Below are 22,026 nucleotides of genomic sequence, written 5' to 3'. Positions count from 1 at the left end.
CAGTGGAGAGGTATGAGGGGCCGGCCCCAATCCCAACTACTATGTGGACACCTGCCCCTCCCCTGAAAAGAATTCATTTCAAAGGACAGCATTGAATCCGCAGCTCCGGGAAAGGGACATATCTGATCGGAGCACACGGGAGCAGATAAAGGGGAAGTAGGAGAGAGTGGAGCACATCCTGGCCCATCAGGCCTTGAGGAAGATGTTCCAGATTAGAGCAGCCAGTCCACAGAGAGGACCAGATGGCCTTCACTGACCCATAGCCCTACAAGGAACAACACTGGAGACACAGTGTGGGAATTGCACCCAATCTGATCCCACCACACGGAGGCAAAACACTAAGGGGTAGCAACAGAACAGCAAAGGAATGGAGTGGCGAGGTCCCCAGGGAATGCTGAAGGTGGACTTTGGGGCCAGGGCATTGTGCCCCAACAGACTGGACTGGGAAACACTTCTAAAGGCCAACAAACAGTCCTTGAACTAACTACAAGCTTTTCTTTCTTGTTGTGTTTTTGTTTTTTGTCATTGGCTTGTTATTGTTGTTGTTTTGTTGTATATTGTTGCTTGGTTTTGCTCTGTCTTGTTTTTGTGCATGTTATTATCTCCACAGGTCTGTCTAAATAAGATAGGCTGGATGAACAATCTGGAGGAGAAACCAACAGGACCAACAGTCCCAGAGGGACATGGGAGAAGGGGAGGTAGGGGGTAAAGTAGTGGTGTTAACAAACCCAGGGACAAGGGAACAACAAGTGATCCAAATCAGTTGTGAGGAGGGTGTGGGAGGCCTGGTAGGGTAATGTAACCAAGAGGAATTATTGAAACCCAAATGAAGACTGAGTATGATAGTGGGACAGGAGGAAAGTCAAAGGAAATAGAGGAAAAGTTAGGAGGCAAAGGGCATTTAGAGGTTTTAATAAAGGCATGTACATATGCAAATGTATTTATATATTTATATATGAGGATGGGGAAATAGATCTATGTGCCTATATTTATAGGTTTAGTATTAAAGGTAGCAGGACCATTGGGCCTCTACTCATGTACTCCCTCAATGCAAGAATAGTCTTTTCTATTAAATTGGCATTCTATGATGCTCACCTTCCTGAAACATCTGCTGAAGACAAAGCGGGTGAACAAGAAAATGTGGTGAAGAAAGCTGATGGTGCCCAGCTATCAAAAGACATAGCGTCTGGGGTCTTACAGGCTTGAAGGTAAACAAGCGGCCATCTAGCTCAGAAGCAACAAAGCCCACATGGAAGAACACACCAGCCTGTGCGATCACGAGGTGCCGAAGGGATCAGTTATCAGGCATCAAAGAGCAAAAAATCTTATCATTGTGTGCTCATTTCTATGATACAATCGCTAAAGACAAATGGGTGCAGAAACAAATGTGGTGAAGAAAGCTGATGGTTCCCGGCTATCAAAAGATATAGTGTCTGGAATCTTAAAGGTTTGAAGGCAAACAAGCAGCCATCTAGCTCAGAAGCAACAAAGCCACATGGAAGAAGCACACCAACCTGTGTGATCACGAGGTGCCAGAGGTATCAGTTATCAGACATCAAAGAAAAAAATCATATCATTGTGTGCTCACCTTCATGATATGATTGCTGAAGACAAATGGGTGCATAAAAAGCGGATGGTGCTCGGCTATCAAAAGATATAGTGTCTGGGGTCTTAAAGACTTGAAGGCAAACAAGCAGCTATCTAGCTCAGAAGCAACAACACCCACATGGAAGAAGTACACCAGCCTGTGCGATCACAAAGTGTCGAAGGGATCAGGTAACAGGCATCATCAGAACAAAAATAATCTTATCATAGTGAATGAGGGGGGGAGTGCGGAGTGGAGACCCAAAGCCCATTTGTAGGCCACTGGACATCCCCTTACAGAAGGGTCTCGGGGAGGAGACAAGCCAGTCAGGGTGTGATGTAGCAACAATAAAACATACTAGTTTCTAAATGCTTCCTGCCCTCCCCCCATCATGATCCCAATTCTACCTTACAAGTCTGGCTAGACCAGAGGACATACACTGGTACAGATAGGAACTGGAAACACAGGGAATCCAGAGCAGACGATCCCTTCAGAACCAGTGGTGTGAGTGGCAATACTGGGAGGGTGAAGGGAGGGTGAGTTGGAAAGGGGGAACCTATTACAAGATCTACATGTGACCTCCTCCCTGGGGGATGGACAACAGAAAAGTGGATGAAGGGAGACGTCAGACAGGGCAAGATATGACAAAATAATAATTTATAAATTATAAAGGGCTCATGAGAGAGGGGGAGCGGGGGAGGGGAAAAATGAGGAGCTGATGCCAGGGGCTTAGGTGGAAAGCAAAATTTTGAGAAAAATGAGGACAATGAATGTACAAATGTGCTTTATACAATTGATGTATGTATGGATGGATGGATTGTAATAAGAGTTGTATGAGCCCCTAATAAAAATATGTTAAAAAAAGATGTTAAAAAAAACAAGCATATTCAGTAGTTACATATGTCATGATGTGGGTGGTAATCGCAGTACAGTCTCTAAGCTCAGGTGAGGAAACTTAATACCTGCATTGGGGAAAGGCAATGAGATGGGATGGGTGCTTCGGTGGGAGGAGATAATCAAAGAATGTCTGCTTCTACAGGGAGACAATCAACCATCTACTCACATTAAGGCAGCATCGCTGTTGGGGGAAAATCTGTGGGAATGACATTTGTTAGTTTCCCACATTTCCCCCTTTTGTTTTATGTATTAAATTAAAAAGAACCGCAGGGACAACATGGTTATTTTCTATACATTGAAAGATGTCAAGGCAAATTTAATGACAATATTAAAGTAGCCAAACAAAAAATTCAGGCTTATGGCAAGCATTTTGAATCCAGGCTCGGGGGATAAAACCCTCCTCCCATGCCCATTCACCATTAGGAGAAGGTATGAGAGGGACTGGATGCCACAGGAAGGAGAAACGCCTGCTTCTCTGGGGAGCCAACCAACTATGTGCTCATTTTAAGGCAGATTCCCACACCCTTGTATTGGCTCAATTAAGTACTGCTATCTAGAATATTAAAAGAACACTATAAACCAAACAGAAAAGGTAGCATTACTGAATAACAAACACAGATTTCACAGAAAAGGAACCAGCAATGGCTCAGAGGCAGATTTAAAAGGTGCTTGACTTCATCAGTGATCAAGCAAATGCAAGTTAACGTGCTAGGGCAAAGTGCCTCGCACCCTTTCAGATGACCAAAGGAACCCTGGTGTTCAGTGAGCTGCAAACCCAGCAGCGGCTTTGTGGGCAAAGATGAGGTTCTCTCCTCTCCTGTAGACTAGCAGCCATGGAACCCTAAGGAGTGCTCTACTCTGTCCCACAGGGCCACTGTGGGAATGAGAAGTGATGCCATGGCAGTGGGTTTTGGCTGGCTGGTTGGTTTGGTTTTCAGAAGATCAAATCTTAAAACGCATACAATGTAAGATCATTGGTAGAACAAAGGAAATAGTCATACCTGCTGATAGGACGTATGTATATTGAAACAAACTGTCACAACCACCTTGGAAAACAGTCTGGCATGACCTAGCAAAGCTTAACCTACAGCCGGTCTCTAGACTCCGGTAATTTCATTCTAATGTACAGAGCTAACACTGTTTCATAGTGCCCTAGGAAACACGAACACTGTGTTTTGAGCAGCATTTTCCTCATAGGCCAAGCTAGAAACCATCTACAGTACAATCTACAAGAGTTAAAGAAATTTTAGCATATGCACACAATGGAATAATGCACAACAGAAAAAATGACTGAGCTATACTATGTATCATTATGAATAAATCTTTAAAATGTGTGTGTGCGTGTGTGAAAGAGGCGACACAGAGGAATGAATGTAGGATGACTCCACTGACAAAGTTCCAAAACAAGCAGAACTGAACATTAAATTTAGGGTTATGTACAGGACTGGGTCCCTTCTTTGCACTGCTATATCAGAAAGACCACTAGTGAGCGGCTGCATGAAAAGGAATTTCTTTTCTCAAGTTCAAAGACTAGAAGTGTGAGTTCAGGATTCCCAGTCTAGGAGAAAGCTTTCTCTGTCGGCGCAAGAGAAATCCTGGTTTCTGCTTCTTGGTGTTCCCTCAGAGCACTCCATCTGGTATTTCTGTATCCTCCATTCGTCTTACTCTGTTCTTTTAAAATGCACGCTACACTGACACGGCCTCGTCAGCGTCACACAGAAAGCACCATCCCAGTCAGGATTGCACCCACAGGTATAAACCCCAGAACCCATTGCTGACCAGTCAATACTGACTCCGTAGGACAAAGGAGAACAGGCCAAAGGTTTCCGAGGCTGCAAGTTTCCCAGAAGCAGGATCCACTACCGTTCTTTCTCCCATGGCCCCTCTGGTGGGTTGAACTGCTGACCTTGCAGTTAGCAGCCCCATGCTTAGTCTCTGCACCACCAGGCCTTTCTCCACACGTTCTCGGGCTTCGAGTGTACAGTACATTTTAGGAGTATCATTTAATCCTCAACATTCCCCAAATCAAGTTTAACTCCAAAACCTATTGTCCTAACGGCAGCCATACTCACTCCTTACATGGAAACTTCTGATGATTTTCAAAATGGTCTCTCTAGCTCGTCACACAGCAGTCCCATGACTGTTGTCAGCTATAAACCCTAGCATGGCTTCCCACTGCTCTTCATGGACGCATACAGCCCTGCCTGAATCAACAGCTGCACCCCAACCCCCTCAGAGGCACACATCCTTTATGGGTTGGGCCACCCTGGCCTTCCCATTCCCTGAACCATGCGCAAAATCCCTTCCTGCCACAGGACTTCACCCCTGGGCAAATGCAAACCTCACGGCATGAAGTCAATTCCGAGTGACTGCTTATGAGGCAGGCCGGTTACAAGTCCACCCCGGCCCCCAGGGTAATTCCCACTGGGACTTCAGTCCTGGGAGCGAACCTTTCCCAGAGGAAGCTTCTGAGCAGGTTTCTCCGACTGCTTTCTAACCACGGATGTCAGAGCAACATGAAGCCTTTCTTTTGCAGCCCTATTTTTAAAAATCATTTTATTGGGGGCTCGTATGACTCTTACCACTATCCATACATGCATCGTGTCAAGCACATTTGTATATTTGTTGCCCTCATCATTCTCAAAGCATATGCTTTCGACTTGAGCCTTTGCCATCAGCTCATTTTCCCCCTCCCTCCCCACCCCCCTCTCCCTCATGAACCCTTGATAATTTATAAATTATTGTTATTTTGTCATATCTTACACTGTCCGACATCTCCCTTCACCCACTTTTCTCTTGTCAGTCCCCCAGGGAGGAGGTTTTATGTAGATCCTTGTAATCTGTTCCCCTTTTCTACCCCACTTTCCCTCCACCCTTCCGGTATCACCACTCTCAACACTGGTCCTGAAGGGATCTTCTGTCATGGATTCCATGTGTTTTCAGTTGCTATCTGTACAGTGTACATCCTCTAGTCTAGCCAGATTTGTAAGGTAGACTTGGGGTCATGATAGTGGGGGTGGGGTAGGGTGAACTAGAGGAAAGTTGGGGTAGGGTGAACTAGAGGAAAGATGTTTCATCATTGCTATACTGCACCCTGACTGGCTCATCTCCTCCCCACAACCCTTCTGTAAGGGAATTTCCAGTTGCCTACAGATGAGCTTTGGGTCCCCAATCTGCACTCCCCCTCATTCACAATGTTGCAGCACTTTTTATGGTTTCAAGTTTACTTAAATGTCTGTGATTAATCTCTGTTCCACCAGATCCTAAATTCCAAGAGGGCAGGAGCACCAGACCCGGTAACTCAGCACTGAACCTTGCCCAGGGTAGGAACTCGCAACTCTATTGACTAGATGAATGCTCAAATCTAAAACAGTCACAATTTCAAAGCCACCACAACCACTTAGGATAACAAGCCAATCAAAAGATAGGACATACACGTAAGTCAAACCCTTGGCAGTCTCTCTCACTCCCTGGGCCTGAACAGGAGCTGTTGGTCTGATGTTCAGGGGGTTTGAAAGGTGTGCATAGATTATGGGCAGACTGGTGAAGCTTCTGTTTACAGCAAAAGCAAAACTATCTGCAAACAACCTTGAAGCAAGCAACGCTGGATCTTTAAAAGGTCAGATAAAAGGGTTTACCATGTGAAAATATTAGATGTTGACCTGAAATCATGGATTACAATAAAGCTTCTGCTGCATTAGTCCAACAGTAAGAACTCACAGTTCCTTGTGATCTGAAAGCTTGGTTTCTAGGACTAATCAGGGAAATTTTTTGCCAAATTTTTATTAGGCAGCTCTAGCTAGGGTAAGTGAGATCCTTATACATATTGTGTCCATTAAAACAAATAGGAAGTATGCTGGCAACTGTAGTTTTAAACTTCAAGTTAAAATCAAACTCTATTTGTTATCTTCCTGAAGCACTTGAATATTCTAAGGATGTACACAAAATTTACACTGGCTGGCAAGCTTCCCTTGCAATGGTACGAGAGTACGTGAAACGATACAAGCAGGGCATTACTGTTTGCATGAAAAAAGTACCTTTGGGCTCTAGTGAGGTTATCAAAAATAACCTTCCCTGTGGACAACTCTTAAGTGTGCATATGGCCTGGGGTTATGGTTGGGAGAGAGTCTGGGAAATCAAGGTTGTCAGAACAAGGCGGTTCACACTTGACACTGCCATTTAAAGCACACCACGAAACTCTACATCTGCATGTAAAGTGATGCTCTCATCCATTAGAAGACAACAGCAGTTCAATGAAACAGGGGACACATATGCTGTGACAGGATTCTATCATGTGATGTGCTGTAAAACTGAGGACAAATGCACCATAGAGATTTCTAGAAATAAATAAATGTGCAACAATAAGAATAAGAGAACTCCAAATTTTAAAATAATGTCACTTCTGTTGTTAGCTGCCATCAAGTCATCTCCCAACTCATGGTGACCCCGTGCACAAGGCAATGAAAATCTGCTTGGCCCTTTGCCAGGCCCACAATTGAGCTTGAGACCTAATCACTGCGATCAGCTGATCAATTCGCAGGCTGATTTTCAGAAGCAGATGGCCAGGCCTTTCTCCCTGGAAGGGCTACTGATCTCTGTTTAAGCTCAGAACCACATACAAAATCTCCACCCTGACCAGGCAGTGGCCTGGACAGAACGTCAGTCTCCCACATGCATTGGAAGGCAAGAATTCTACCGCGGAGGCACCACTACCCTTCCCGAGGCACATGACGATTGTACTTAGGTGCTAAACTCAAGTAAGCACTCGTGAATTATCTAATGATTAGGTATATTTCTCCCAATTCAGGGGATAAGGGCTTCCTTTTTCATTTGTCGATTCCTTTATTTGATCCTCAAGTGAGTACATATTGTTGGCATTACATTCACACCTACAATATTTTGTTCCACTTGAGAAAAAAAAATTGTAACAAGCATTGGTACCCCTGTGATTTCTTAAAATATGTTGTTGTTGTTGGGAGGGGGTAGGGGCTAAAATATATGCCTACTATTAAAAGTACGGGGGAAAAGTAAGGTCTAGAAAAGCTGCCCTGCTCCACAAACCACAGGAAAAGTCATCAATGTACTACTTCCTTCTAGGGTTTCGTCTGTGAATACACATATTTTAATGTGATTAAGCCCGTTCAGCATGCCCTGCTTTTCCATTTAGCTCTCCAGTTATGATTTTTCATGATAGAAAGTATAGTACTGTCACCTCCTAAATGACTACTTCCAATCTCCCCTGCAAACGAATGGATTCTTGATGACAGAAATGGTGACCATGATCTTATTTCTACAACCAAATATAATGACTGCTCACTGAATCTTGGATTCCATCAAAATCTAAACCTATTTTATCCCCTAAATCAAATACAACAAAAATATTCTTATAATCATGCATTTTCAGATAAACGTGGCCTGAACTAAAACACTGTTATGGGAAATACAATTAATACTGAACAGCTATGCGCATTAGCCTTTAGCTACTTCGGCTCAGGTGTTTAACTTGGAGAGGATGGTGACCTGGAGAAATGTTTCTGAAGGTTGAAGTACCTTCTTCCTTCTCAACTAGCTCACACTTTTATCCATAAACATGGTGGCAGCACCTGGGTGCAGGTCCTGGGATGGCCAGTTTTGAGCCTCCCCAAGGAAGCTGCTCACTCAGCTGCAATATTGCTCAACATTCAGCAGGTGATATGTAAGTGATCCAAACACCTACCAATCCAAGCATCCAAACCTCCACACGCTTCTCCCTCTCTCACACACCCCATTTTGACTTTCTCAAGTTCTATGTTTCCTAGTTATTTATCTGGATATCGAATGTCTGCATATACAAGTGCACGTCCTTGTTTGGGGACCAGAACAAGAAGAAGCGTAGGGGAAACAGGAAAGCTCTAAAGAGGTCTGTTCAGCATTGTATAACTCACTGCCATCGAGCCGATTCTGACTCACAGCAACCCTATTGGGCAGGCAGAGTTGCCCCTGTGGGTTTCTGAGACAGTACCTCTTCACAGGAGTAGAAAGCCTCATCTTTTTTCCCAAGGAGTATTTAGTGGTTTTGAACTAATGACCTTGCAGCTAGCAGTCCAATTTGTAACCCACTATGCCACCAGGGCTCCTATAGCATTGTATAGACAAAGTAAAAAGTCACTTATCTTCATTTGAAGCTTTTTACTGAATTAGAAAGAAAACATTCAGTCCACCAAGGTGTATTACATACTGAATGCATGTCCAGCCCTTTGTTAAGTACAGGGGTACCAAGTGGACCTTTGCCCTCCAGGCCTATCACAATCTCGATTTCTTTGTCGTTTTCCCATGGATCATTAGTTAGCAATGACATCAGAAAATCCCTCCTGGGATCATACATCATGAGCTTAATCCTGTATGTGCTTCACTCCTATACATACGGTTGGCCATATCACATTTCATTTTCTTCCTTAAAAGGATAGTTGGTTTTCTTTCTGTAGTGTTATAAAAGAAATTCTAAGACTCCCTCAAACCAAGAACAAATAAAGCCAAGTTGGTGTGCAAAAGAAATATGTCCTGCCATCCGGACAAAGGCCCTACATTCAGAAGTAAAGCTTCTTTCTCTTCCCAAGGCAAATGGGAAATGCAACTGAAAGCAAGAAGTGAACATTTTATATCTGCCATAAAACCTCAAGCTACAGAAATTGAATTTCTATGTTCTTGGCCTAATCAACAGAAGCCCCTTTTCTGAATAAGATGTTAAGACAATCCAAGTGCTGTGGAAATTTTTTTAAAGACTTTTATTGGGGGCTCTTAGCTCTTTTAGCACAATCCATACATTCATCCAGTGTGTCAAGCACATTTGCACAGATGCCACAACAATTTCTATGTTCTTGGCCTAATCAAAACCCCAAAGTCCCGAGAGAAAGCTTCTCCTGCCATAATGCAGCCCTTGGGAACAAGTGCATGTGCCTCCTTGTGAAGCAAGGCTGGTTGCTCCATGAAGCACTGGCCTCTCGACTTCTGACTCAGCTTCCATCACTGAAAGTTGTAGGTAAACACCAACAAAACAAGGCCTTTAGCCACTGAGATACAGATCATTAATACAGCCCTTCAAGCCATCATTCCCTATACAATTGTTCTAAGTCTGGACTCTATACATCTGGTTATCATCCCATTTGGGAGGAAGGTTTTGGCTACTTTAATGGGGGCAGGATTAAGGTGGGACTAAGTCTCTATAAACTTTGGTGGCACAGTAGTTATGCACTGGGTTAACCACAAGGCCCAAAGTTCACAGCACCAGCCACTCTGTGGAAGAAAGACAGGACTTAGTACTCCCATAAAGTTACCATCTCAGAAACTCACAAAGGCAGTTCTGCCCTGTCCTTTAGCGTTGCTAATACTCAGTGGAAGTAGAGGGTGTGAACCAAATCACTCTTTGTTTCCTTGAGGGTATGGTCTGCTGAAGACAAAAGGCACATCTCAACGCCATCCCTCTGTGTATAAGCACCATATATTGGAAAGAGAGAGAAACCCAGGACCATCTTAAGAGCACTTTCAAGATCTGTCTGAAGTGGCAGGGGTCAAGACCAGAGGCACCAGAGATTGTAGGGCAGGGATTCAGAGGAGTGGCACTGAGGCTCTAGGGTATCTTCATCTCATCTGGACCAAGACTATGTGACTGTGAGACAGGACACAGCAACAGGCAGGCTTCGTGGTCCATGGCGGTAGAAATCACGGGACTATGGGGCTGAGAGGTTGAAGACCAGAGACTTGGCTATGGGATGAGAAGGTTGCTATAGACCAATGACTGTACCCTTACTGTTTGATCCTCATTTGTATTAGCTTGTTAACTTCTTTAATAAACCCCCTTAATTGTATGTGCGATGTGTGGCCACTGCAACCAAAGATTAACCTAAGAACAGAAGAGGATTGTGGGAGGACTAGCTGGTGTCAGACTAAAGAATGGAAGGTGAAACATGCTTGCCCATGGCCTCAGGGCAATAGGGAAGCCAGAGGAGGTCAGATAATGGCCTCCTAAACTGTTCACTGCAGCCATCAACGCATGTATTAAATATTAACTAAGCTTAATCTTTTTCTTCTAAATAAAATAAAATAGTTACCAAACAAGCAAACAAACCTTTTCACTACCCTGAGTCAATTCTGACTCACAGCAACCTCAGAAAACTACTCCATACTGTTTCTGAAACTGTAAATCTCTATGGGAGCAGACACACTCACCTTTCTCCCACAGAGCAGCTAGCAGGCTTGAACCATGACCTTGAGGTTAGAAGTCCAACGCTTAACCCACTGCGAAACCAGGACTTCTTAAACATTGATGAGAGGCCTATTCTGGTCTTCCTAGACCCTAGATTGTTTTGCATGCTCCCTAGGGTGAGCACAGAGAACACTTTGGAGCCCACTACAGTAGCACCTTTGGAGAATAAATGTACAGACCAAAATCACAATTTGGGAATACTAGAAGCATAAGACAAAACTTTTTTGGGAGAAGCATAACACAAAAATTGAAAACATGATTAGCTTCCTGAGAGTACTAATTTATCATCTGAGGTTTAAACAAAAGCAAAACACTCCTGTGAGATGGGCACCTAACCCAGAGCAGCTCACAATGTCTTCAGTTCACAGTTCAAGTTCAGTAGTTAGGTGGAAACAAAAGGCCACTCCAAATGAAAACATTGAAAGATGAAGCTGAATGTTGCTGGGATACAGTCATCTAAAAAGATATTGTCAAATTCTAATATCTGTGTTTTCTGAAATGCAAACCATTTGCTGGAAAGCTGTTTTAGTTGAGAACAGTCAAAGGAAAATCAATGATAAAAGTATCTAAAATAAATGTAGTATAAATCACTTGAAATCTGGAATAAACCTCAGGGAGATCGTTACCAGCATCATTCCTGCCCTGCGTCCAGTAGAGCACTGCAGCTCTATTTATTACTTTCCCAGCTTCTATTTATTCAAGAAAGTAGTCGGAGCAGGAAATGAGAAAAGCCAAATGATCACAATCAGTCTCATCACCTTCGCAACATGCTGTGAATGTAATTAATCCTCTATTTATTTAGGGGACTTCGCACCCCTCACATGAAGGCAGCAACTCCCTGCTGGCTTCAGTTGAGATAATTATGTTATAACAAGGATTGGGTTTCAATCATAATAGGCAGAAGAAAAAGGAAATTGTACTTGAAGTTGTCAGTGCTTTAAAAAGCCTTCATGTGACTCCATTCAAAGGTGCTCTTGACAAAGCTCGCCTGACAGAGAGCACTCTCAAAGTTCGATAACCACACACACCCCACATTAATCAAGAGAAGCCCCTTCTCTAAATAAGATGTTAAGACAATCCAAGTGCTGTGGAAATTTTTTTTAATACTTCTATTGGGGGCTCTTAGATCTCTTAGCACAATCCATACATTCCTCCAGTGTGTCAAGCACATTTGCACATCTGCCCCCATCATTTTCAAAGCACTCCTCCCACTTGAGCCTCTGATATCCCCTCCCCATCTCTTCCCCCTCCCTTCCCCGCCCACCCTCCCTCACAAATCCTTGATATATTATAATTTTTTCCATATCTTACATTGTCCTCCATCGCCCCTCACCCACTTTTCTGTTATTCGTCCCCCTGGGAGGGGTTCTAGGCTGATCCTTGTGATCCACCCCCTCATTCTACCCCCACCCTCCCCTAATCCTCATGGTATCTCTACTCTCCTTGTAGGCCCTGAGGGGTTTATCCTGGATTCCTGTGTTGTGGGCGCTTATCTGTAGCAGTGTACATATTCTGGTCTAATCCAATTTGTATGGCAGAACTGAGGTCATGATAGTGGGGTGAAGGAAGCACCAAAGAACTAGAGGAAGTTGTATGTCTCATCGGTGCTATACTGCACCCTGACTGGATCCTCTCTTCCCTGTGACCCCTAGGTGAGGTGATATCCAATTGTCTACAGATGGGCATTGGGTCTCCACTCCATGCCCCCACCCACCCATTCACCTTGGGTATGGTTTTGTTCTGGGTCTTAGATGCCTGATCCAATCAACACCTCATGATCACACAAGCTGGTGTGCTTCTTCCATGTGGACTTTGCTACTTCTCAGCTAGATGGCCACTTGTTTATCTTCAAGCCTTTAAGACCCCAGATGCTATATCTTTTGATAGCCGGGCACCATCAGCTTTCTTTGCCACATTTGCTTATACACCCATTTTGTCTTCAGCAATTGAGTCAGGAAGGTGAGCTTCACAGAATGCCGGATTGTTAGAAAAAAGTGTACTTGTGTTAAGGGAGCACTTGAGTAGAGACTCAATGTGCATCTGCAACCTTAATTCTTTTTTTTTAACCTTCTTAACATATAGATATGACTACAGACATCTATTCCCCTCTCATTATATATGTATTTACATATGTATATGCCTGTATTTAGGCCTCTATAAATGTCCTTTGTTTCCTGGTTCTTTCCTCCCTTTCCTTTTACTTTCTTCTTGTCCCACCATCATGTTCAGCCTTCATTCTTAGTAATTCCTCGCTGCTACATTGCCCTTGATTGAGCCCTGCAAGGCATCCTATGACTTTCCTTCCAGTGATTATAGTTCATTGTTGTTGTGTGCTGTAGAAATTCTATGTGAAGCAAGAGAACACTGGCTTACAAAACCTGACAAAATCAATCGCCACCCAAATTCACTTGATCCTGTGCATCTCCTCTAAAGAGGCCAGGGTTTTGAGGTACAAAAGCACTTATGACCAGGAGGTGGGAGGGAAATGTCCATTTGCTCATTTGCTCATATAGTAGCTAATTAAACCAAAAAAGAAAACTGAATCTACTGCCACCCAGCCAAGTGTAACTCAGTGACCCTCTAGGATAGTCGAACTGCTCCCTGGGGTTTCCAAGGTAGCAGACTGCCAGTGTTCTCCTACAGAGACAACGGCGGATGTGAGCTGCCGACTTTGGAATAAGCTGAAGTCATTGCACCAAAGCTCCCCCAAAACAAGTTATACACTGTCAAAAGCCACAACACCAACAAACAAGAAATCTACGGCCGAGTACCAGGGATGAGAACTGGGAAGAACAGAGGCAACCTGAACCTCGCAGGCACAGCTGTAAAATGGGCTGGAGGCGCACAATGCTCTGGGATGAAGGCAGTCTCTTCCACTTAGGAGCTCCCTGTTCACCTAGGGAAACATTAACCTCTGAAAAGAAGCATTTGTACCTTTCCTGTAACTTCCTCTATCTAGATAAACTCACACATATATGTCCATATGTATGTGATCAAGCCTTACTCAATTTATTTTCTTAAGTTATTTTTACTAACATATCATATTCATGATGTCCAACATAAAAATATCACTGATTAGATGAATTATGTTTTCAAATTTCATAAAAATTCTCAAACATGTCACAGGAGCCCTGGTGGTAAAATGGGTAACGTGTTGGACTGCGAGCTGCTCAGTCAGCTATTCAAACCTACCAGCCGCTCCTCAGGGGAAGATGATGTATAGTCTTGGAAACCCAAAGGTGCGGTTCTATTCTACCCTATGGGGTTGCTAGGAGTGGGAATGACTGACCAATGGCAGTGGGGCTTGAGCTTCATGTTTAGTATTTTATGTCACTGCCTTTCCATGGGAGCCTTGGTGGTCTAGTGGTTACGCATTGGGCTGTGATCCCCATGGTTGGCCATTCAAAACCACCAGAAGCTCCTTGGGAGAAAAGCTGGGTTTTCTACTTCCATAACAGTTACAATCTCAGAAACTCACAAAGGTCTCTTTGAATCAGCATTGACTCGATGGTGGTCAATTCTGTGGGAGACGGTCAGCCTTTCTGTGGGAGAAAGAGGAAGCTGTCTGCTCTTCTAAAGGTTTACAAGCTCAGGAATCCTGGAAGAGTCACCATGAGTTGGAATAGGCTCAATGGGAGTGGGATTTTTTGGTTTTGTTTTGCTGTCCAATAGCATTTAAGCTCTTGAAACAATCAAATTGCTCTAGAAACAGCATTATGGGTTTGGGTTCTTAGGCAAAATATAAAACATGGGCTCCTGGATGGGATCCTAGAACAGAAAAGAGGCATTAGGTAAAAACAAAGGAAACCTGGAACTCTGGTTTTTAATTATTAACAATAGATCAATATTGACTAATTGTAGCAAAAGTACCATTCCACAGGTGTTAATAAAAGGGAAAAGTGGGTGTGGGGTAAATGGGATCCCTGTACTATTGTCACAATTTTTCTGTAAATTAAACCTATTCTAAAATTAAAAGCTAATTTCTTTAAAATCCAAAGCGAAGTGGGATAGAAATTAAACAAGACAAAGCAAACAAGAACCACCACCACCACTAAACAAAAAGCAACACATGGAGCTTTAATGGTCAAGTTTAGAATGATTTTTGCCAGTTTTCTCAGTAAGCAAAAGCAAAGTTATAGTTCTAGAAAGCATTCATATCTTCACAAAGGAATTTTTCAGTCTTTAATGAGTAGGAACATCCGTAATCCTATGATTTATTGGCACATTTCTTGTAAGCGAAGTCTAATGAAGAGCTTCAGTCCCCAGTGGGCACTGCTGAACTACCGGTGATAAGGAAACGAACCATTAAGTAAATCCTTTCTATATGAAACCACACTGAATGGATGCAAGTGAATGGAGACTGGCATGTAGTAATCTTTTCTTATGGAGATAAAACTCACTTCCATCCAGGATGAATTTGTGGATTTAATTAAAAATAAACAGTAAAACTAAAGAGCAACTTGACATGCTGGAATAAGCACCTTACCATGAATTTCAATTCAAGAGAGCTTTAACATACTTGAAATTATGCACAATGGTTTCTTGAAATTTCTTATGATAATCATTAGCAGCTAATGTAAGACTTAGCATTCCACCCTTTCTTAGAGTAGTGATGTTCTACAAAGCTTTTTTTTAAAGCAGAAAACCACATAAATGGCCTGAAAACCATTGATTTGCATGGTGAATTTAACCAATATCTGAAATCACCTTTGACACTCAAGATTTATTAAGACTGATGACACGGGTCATGGCAGGTGCCAGGGGCTCTCCCACAGCTGTGCTCAAACTGCTGTCCAGTCGGCTCCACCTTGCAGTGACCCTGCAGTCCCGTAGGATGAAACACTGCCCAGTCCAGGGCCTTCCCACAACTGTTGCTCCGTTCAAGCCCTTCTTTGTAGCCAGTGTCAGTCCCTCTTGTTGAAAGTCTTCCTCCTCTTTGCTGCCCCTCTCCTTTCTCAAGTATGATCTCCTTTTCCAGGGACTGATCTCCCATGGCAACATGTCCAAAGTACATGAGACAAAGTCTCACTCTCCTCGCCTTTAAGCAGCAGTCCCATTCTGGGTTTACTTCTCCTAACAAGGCAGATCTGTTTGTTCTTTAAGCAGTCCCTGGCTCAAATAGTGCTGTGGAATTACAGCAACATCCTCTTGAGGTATGTGCAGGGCCCACAGGCATTCTTCTCTGAGCAAAGTCATTCGCCCACTGAATAGAGAGAGCCCTGGGGCTCCACCTAATTCACCACGCAAAGTCTTCAGTATGGATTAGGCTGAAGTAAAATGAAAATCCTCAGCACTAATCAATGGAGATAAGATCGAAACTGTCAGGATTTCACTTCACTTTGGTCCACAATTAACGTTCATGGAAAAGGAGTCAACACTTGCTGAGGTCACATGGTCAAGTCATAAAGTGACAACACACTAGAGTGCATTCTTTCCAGTGAGAAGTTAGCACCTGTCCAGAACTTCAACCCACCGCTCATCGGGGTGGCTTCCATGTTGCTGCAACACTGGCAGCTAGGTCACTGGTATTTCAGGGACAAGCAGGGTCACACACGGTGAACAGGCTGCAGCAGAGCTTCCAGCCTAAGAACAATTTCCAAAAGGAATAGGCTGTCCACTTCCGGGGGATCACAGTCACTGGAAACTTATGAACAGCAGAGGATTCAAAATCTATTTCATTCACGGAGAAGGGTCTATGAGCCCAAACTGATGTGGTCATTATCAGGCCTCTCTCACTGTCAAAAACAATTTCCCCTTGGACATGAACAAGGAGCACCGAAGAATACTTAATGCATTTGATCACAGGACTGGTGATAAACACCGCAACCATTAGAGACTGCCAAAAGAACAAACAGATCTGTGTCGGAAGAGGTATAGCCAAAATGCTCCTTGAAGCAAGGATGGCCCGACTTTGCCTGACGGGAGAGAAGAGTCCCAGGAGAAGAGCACCGAGCTTGCTAAACGAGAAGGACAAGAAAAAGGAGGAAGCCCTTCAAGCAGAAGGACCGACACAGTGACCGTGATAACGGGCTCGACGAAAGAACCACTGGGAGGAGGCCGCAGGGCCTGCAGGCGCTGTGCTCGGTGTGCTCTGTTGAACCCGGGTCTCGGTGAGTGGACGACGACACTGAAGCATGTGTGGCGTCCTAGCAGTCTGCCAGGTGATGAGGGCACCACTTGTGGGACATGTAAAATAGTGATGTCTATCAGCAAGGACACGCAGCAAGTGAGCTCCTTAGCAACTTATACTTTTTGATCTTCCGGTAGGTATCTCCCAAGTTTGTCCAAACAAGCGTGTTCTTTCTGCAAAGAACAGCCTTTGATGCCGCGAGAAAATGGCAGGCCCAAAGAAGAAATGCTTCCAGAAGAATGCGTGAACTCATCGGCGGATGCAGCACACTCGTGAATCCTGTCAGAAGTCCTGTAAACACGCCAACTTCAAACACTCAGAACGTAACTCGTCTGAGCCAAGTGCTTCAAATTCAAATAGTTGGGGACAATTTTTTTTTTTTGCCAAAAGTGGTCACTACGAAGTGAACGGGATGCAAATACAAAGGAAACCTGGGTCTCTATGTTGTATAGTTGGACGTTACCCAGGAAACAAACAGACTCAGAACCTTTCAAGTTGGTCTGTGAACTAAGTGATACAATCTCTAGGACAAACAGATCCTCAGACCACAGCCCTCCCGATGGACCTCTTCCGGCATCATGAAATTGATGGGAAGGTTCTGCTGCTATGAAGACTGATATGGTGAGGAAATCTTTGGCCCTTAAACTAAGACCAGCATTAAAACAATGTCACTACTCTGAAAAACTTAAAGAAGGAGAGTGTCATTGAAAAAAATAAATCTATGTAACTTAAAAAATAATACGTTTTGGTTGTTTGGGGTCTTCTGACACCTGTTATCTGATACCATTAACACCTCATGATCACACAGGCTGATGTGCTTCTTGCATGTGGGCTTGTTGCTTCTCTGCTAGATGGCCACTTGTTTAACTTCAAGCCTTTAAGACCCCAGATGCTATATCTTTTGATCACCAGGAACCATCAGTTTTCTTCACCCCATTTGCTTGTGCACCCCTTTTGTCTTCAATGATCGTGCTGGGAGGGTGAGCATCACAGAATGCCAGGTTGTCAGAACAAAGTATTCTTGCATTGAGGGAGGGTTTGAGCAGAGGCCCAAAGTCCATCCACTTCCTCAATAGATTTCCATATAAATATATGTACCTATGCAAATACCTCTATTTTTATGAATTTAAGTTTATATAAGGACACACTTATGTTTATACCTCTTTCCAGTCTTGCTTCCTACATCTTCCTGTTTCCTTTTCTCCTTTTTCATTCTCATGCTCGCCCTTCTTTTGCCTCTTAGTACTTCCTCTCGTCTAGATTGCTGCTGTTGATATTAATTCTCTAGTTGTTCCCCTGTCTATGGCATTGTTTGCTCACCACTCCCTTCCCCCTGCCTCCTCCTCTTCCTAAGTCCCTCCAGAACCTTGGGTCCAGTTCTTTCTCCTGGAGCTTGTTTCCCATGCTTATCTTATATATATAGGCAAACCAACAATAATGTAGACAATACAAAAAGAAAATAAAAAGATAAATATATACATATAAAAATAACTAACTGGAAAAAAATGAAAAAGCATAGATAATGCGGATTCCAGGAACTGCCCCTCCTAGCCTGAAGTCTATTATGGGGGCTCCTAAGGGGCTCTGTGGCTTTGCTTTGCTCCCACTGCTGATCTGTTGTGTTCCTTTCTTGGTTCGCCCTGCTGTGGGGGGTTCAGACTGGACTCATTCCCTCCCATGTGACCCCAGGATTGGAGGACACACCATTCTGACCTCAGGGAATAAGGATGCAGTTTTCCATCTGGCTGAGTCTAGATTTCCAACACCAATGCTGCCGCCTTAAGCATTACCTTTACAGTCTTTAATAACATGCCGCACAAGAGGCGTCGCCTTACGTTTTTCCTCAGTTTTCTCCGCGATATAATTGCCTCTCCAGGAACAGAAATCGAAAATAAATCCTGTAATGTGGTTCACTCAAAGTTGGCATTAAAACCATACCGAAAGCACCAATTTACCAACTATGTGAACAGTAAGAGCGTATCCTAATTTTGTTTCTTCTAAATATCCATTGATACTACGGCATCATTTTCTACTTCAGCAGCTACGAATCCTTGAACTACAGAGATCTGTTTATATGTTCTCAATTAAAAGTCTCTTGCTACTGAAAAGGATAATTTGGCCATGTCGAGTAAGATTCAAATCAACAGAACTCCTTCATAAAATAAAATCCCCTGCATTTTAAACTTACTAGTTAATCTGTTTCCTTGAGTGAGACAAAAGCAAATGCATTTTAAATTTTTGCATACCAAATGCTAGGGGCCCATCTGTGGGAGCATGAGATTGCTGGAGACAGATGTACAAGAGTCACACAATTGTGCTCGGATGGTTCGGCTTCTTGGTCTTTGAACAATGGACTCCAGGCCAGTGGTCAGCCAGCCAGTGCACAGCTCTCATGCTGATTAGGTTTGTGTCCTGTCACCTTCACACACACACACACACACACACACACACACACGTAAATGACAGGCATGAGTTTGCACCCTCAGCCTTAAGCAACAGAGTAACAGCAAAGAATACTCACGACTTTGTTATAGGACAATTTGTCTACTGAGCTCAAGTAGAAAGAAAATGTTTTGAAAATTATGATGGAAGCATATGTACAAATGTGCTTGACACAATGGATGTATGCATGGATTGTGATAAGAACTGTAAGAGCCTCCAATAAAATAATTTTTAAAAGGCTAATTTGCTGAGCTGTATCAATTTTTTCTATTAAAATTACATTTTCTCCATGTGCTGCATGCACCCCCTTCTCAGCAAATATACCACCCTTCCCATGTTGACTTAGTTACTTCTTCATATCTGGCAGCGAGCTATGTAGGTTTCCCAGATTCCTTGATATCCTTCCTCCTCCTGGGGAGGTGCTCATCTCCCTGCACTGCGACATCTAAAAAGTCAGAAGCAACTGAAAACTTACTTGGCTTTCTGAATCCACACACAGTAGTCTGAGATGTAGAGGTCATTTAGAATATACGCGGGGTCGTTTTCCTGGAAAATTTTGTGAATATCCAGAAGACACTTTAAAACTGCACTTTTACCTGAAGGAAATTTAAAAACAGCAAGTTATCGTTAAGAAAAGACCATCTGAGTTACCTAAACTGAGAAGTTCCTACTCTTGAGTGGTAATGTATTTAAAGCAGCTCACAGCTTTAATTTTTTAATAAAATGTTAATATTTCTTTAGTACATGAAAATCTATCAGTCAACTAGGTTCAAATCCCCTTACTACTTTATTAAGAACTGTGAATGAAAAATAATATTTCTACTCGGAAGATTATACTACAGCTGATCAATTGTGATCACCATAAAACACTATGAAGCACAACTACAGGTGCTTTAAACAATAGAAGGGGCTTTTTCCCTAATTAGATGCAAGGATTGTAAGAATATTCAAATGCATCTTAATTTTAATTACATTTTATATATAAGCATATATATATATATTTCATAATTCAATTCGATCTTATTGCTAGGTACCTTCAAGACAATTTGGTTCCAATTCATAGCAACATTATGTACACAAGAATAAAACACTGCTTAATCCTGCCCAATCCTGAAAACCTTATAAATACTTTACCTGGCAATTCTCTTCCTAGCTATATACCCCAAATGCTTGAAAGCTGAAGCTCAAACAGCTATTTGTACCCCAATGTTTACTGCAGCACTATTCACAATAGGCAAAAGGCAGGCACCATATAACCGGAGAAACGAAAGGTGGTATGTACATACACTAGAATACTATGCACCCGTACGAGAGAAGAAGTTTTAGCATATCCGACTAAAATGGATGAGCCGGGAGACCATTATGCTGACTGCGATAAGCCGGACACAAAAGGGCACATTTTGCATGATCCCACTCCTGGGAGTAGGCAAGTGCAGACTAACGTGTACTAGTAGTTACCAGGGCGGAGGCAGAATGGGAAGCTGTTGCTCAAGGAATACAGGGAGACTGAGTCTACGTGTGGGTGATGTGACGCTTTGGGGAACAGAGTACTGTGATGTCTGCACAACCCAGTGGCTGTAACAGTCCGCTGTACTGTATGTACATCATACATGAAACGAAAACTGGCTAAAATTGCTAACTGTACCAGCCCCCAATAAAATGATTTTAAAAACTTGCTAATTTTGTGTCATATATATATTTTACATTTAAAAAAACAACATTGAAGATTGGATGTTATCCTTTTCAAACATCCTTACATCTATGTTAACATTGTTCATTAAAAAATTATCTAGTGCTAACAAATTTTTACACCTTAAAAAATGAAGACAACTAAGATGAAAATCTTTAAAAAGTCAGAGGACTACTTCAAATGTAATTCAACAAATAACCACCACTTGGGAAAAAAGCCATGTATCGAAGTCTTATTTAACCCAATTACTTCCTCCTGGTTGTTAACATACCTAATTTTAATCCCATACAGAATCTACAAAAGGAAGTTTTCACAACTGTAGAACCAGATTGGAGAAGTTCCAAACTTCCTGCCATTCCTTGAAATGTATGACCTATGGGGAAAATGGCTCAATGTATAGTAGCACCACCTCCTCTGATGTGTGAAACAGAACATTTTCAGTCTAGCAGATTCATTCTCATCTTTAGAGCCGGGAAGCATGACAGTACTATAGCCTGACTTCATGGAGGCGCTGGATAGGCGCTGGCATTTCCCACCTGACTTTCTGACAATGTGATATGAGCCTTATAAACTCAATAATGGCATCTCAGGGTCCTCAAACTGCTTCACTCCACATTGACCACTATTAACACTTGAAAAGAAGACTAGAAAGGGCAGCAGCAGAGTGCCAATGGTAGCTGACAGTCCATTCCATTTAATTTTACAAATGAACAAATGGTATGCTAATCACCCAGCAGAGAGTTTTGCAATGTCTCACCCCACACCCTCACACATCAAGGTGTGATGAATTTTCCTTGGACCTGTCCTTTGTGAGCCATGGCCTGAGTACCTGCTCATATTGTCACCATCTCAGGCCTAGATTACAAGGTTCTTCTTCCTTGTTTGATCCCAGACTCTCTCTCCCCTAACTCTCTGACATCAACTCCCCGCCTCAGTCCTGCACGGTTCTGCAAAGCTCTACTTGCTAAAGTTCCCAGGCTCGCTAGGGACTTGTTTCCCTGCCTTTGCTCAACCGGTCCCCTCACCTGGAATGCCTTTCT

At 43.0% G+C, this 22,026-nt stretch overlaps 1 protein-coding gene across 1 annotated transcript in view; it reads right to left on the bottom strand.

Annotated features, from left to right (window-relative positions):
- Positions 1 to 22,026, bottom strand: part of SHQ1 (SHQ1, H/ACA ribonucleoprotein assembly factor) — a 134,739-nt gene that overhangs the window by 45,277 nt on the left and 67,436 nt on the right. Inside the window, exon 10 of the mRNA XM_075549886.1 lies at positions 19,772 to 19,892. Within this exon, the coding sequence (XP_075406001.1) occupies positions 19,772 to 19,892 (121 nt within the window). The remainder of the gene's footprint in view (positions 1 to 19,771; positions 19,893 to 22,026) is intronic.

Source organism: Tenrec ecaudatus, chromosome 5, assembly GCF_050624435.1.
Source record: "Tenrec ecaudatus isolate mTenEca1 chromosome 5, mTenEca1.hap1, whole genome shotgun sequence".
Taxonomy (NCBI): Eukaryota; Metazoa; Chordata; class Mammalia; order Afrosoricida; family Tenrecidae; genus Tenrec; species Tenrec ecaudatus.
The sequence above is the reverse complement of the archived record's forward strand: the minus strand, read 5'-3'. Positions and strand labels throughout refer to the sequence as shown.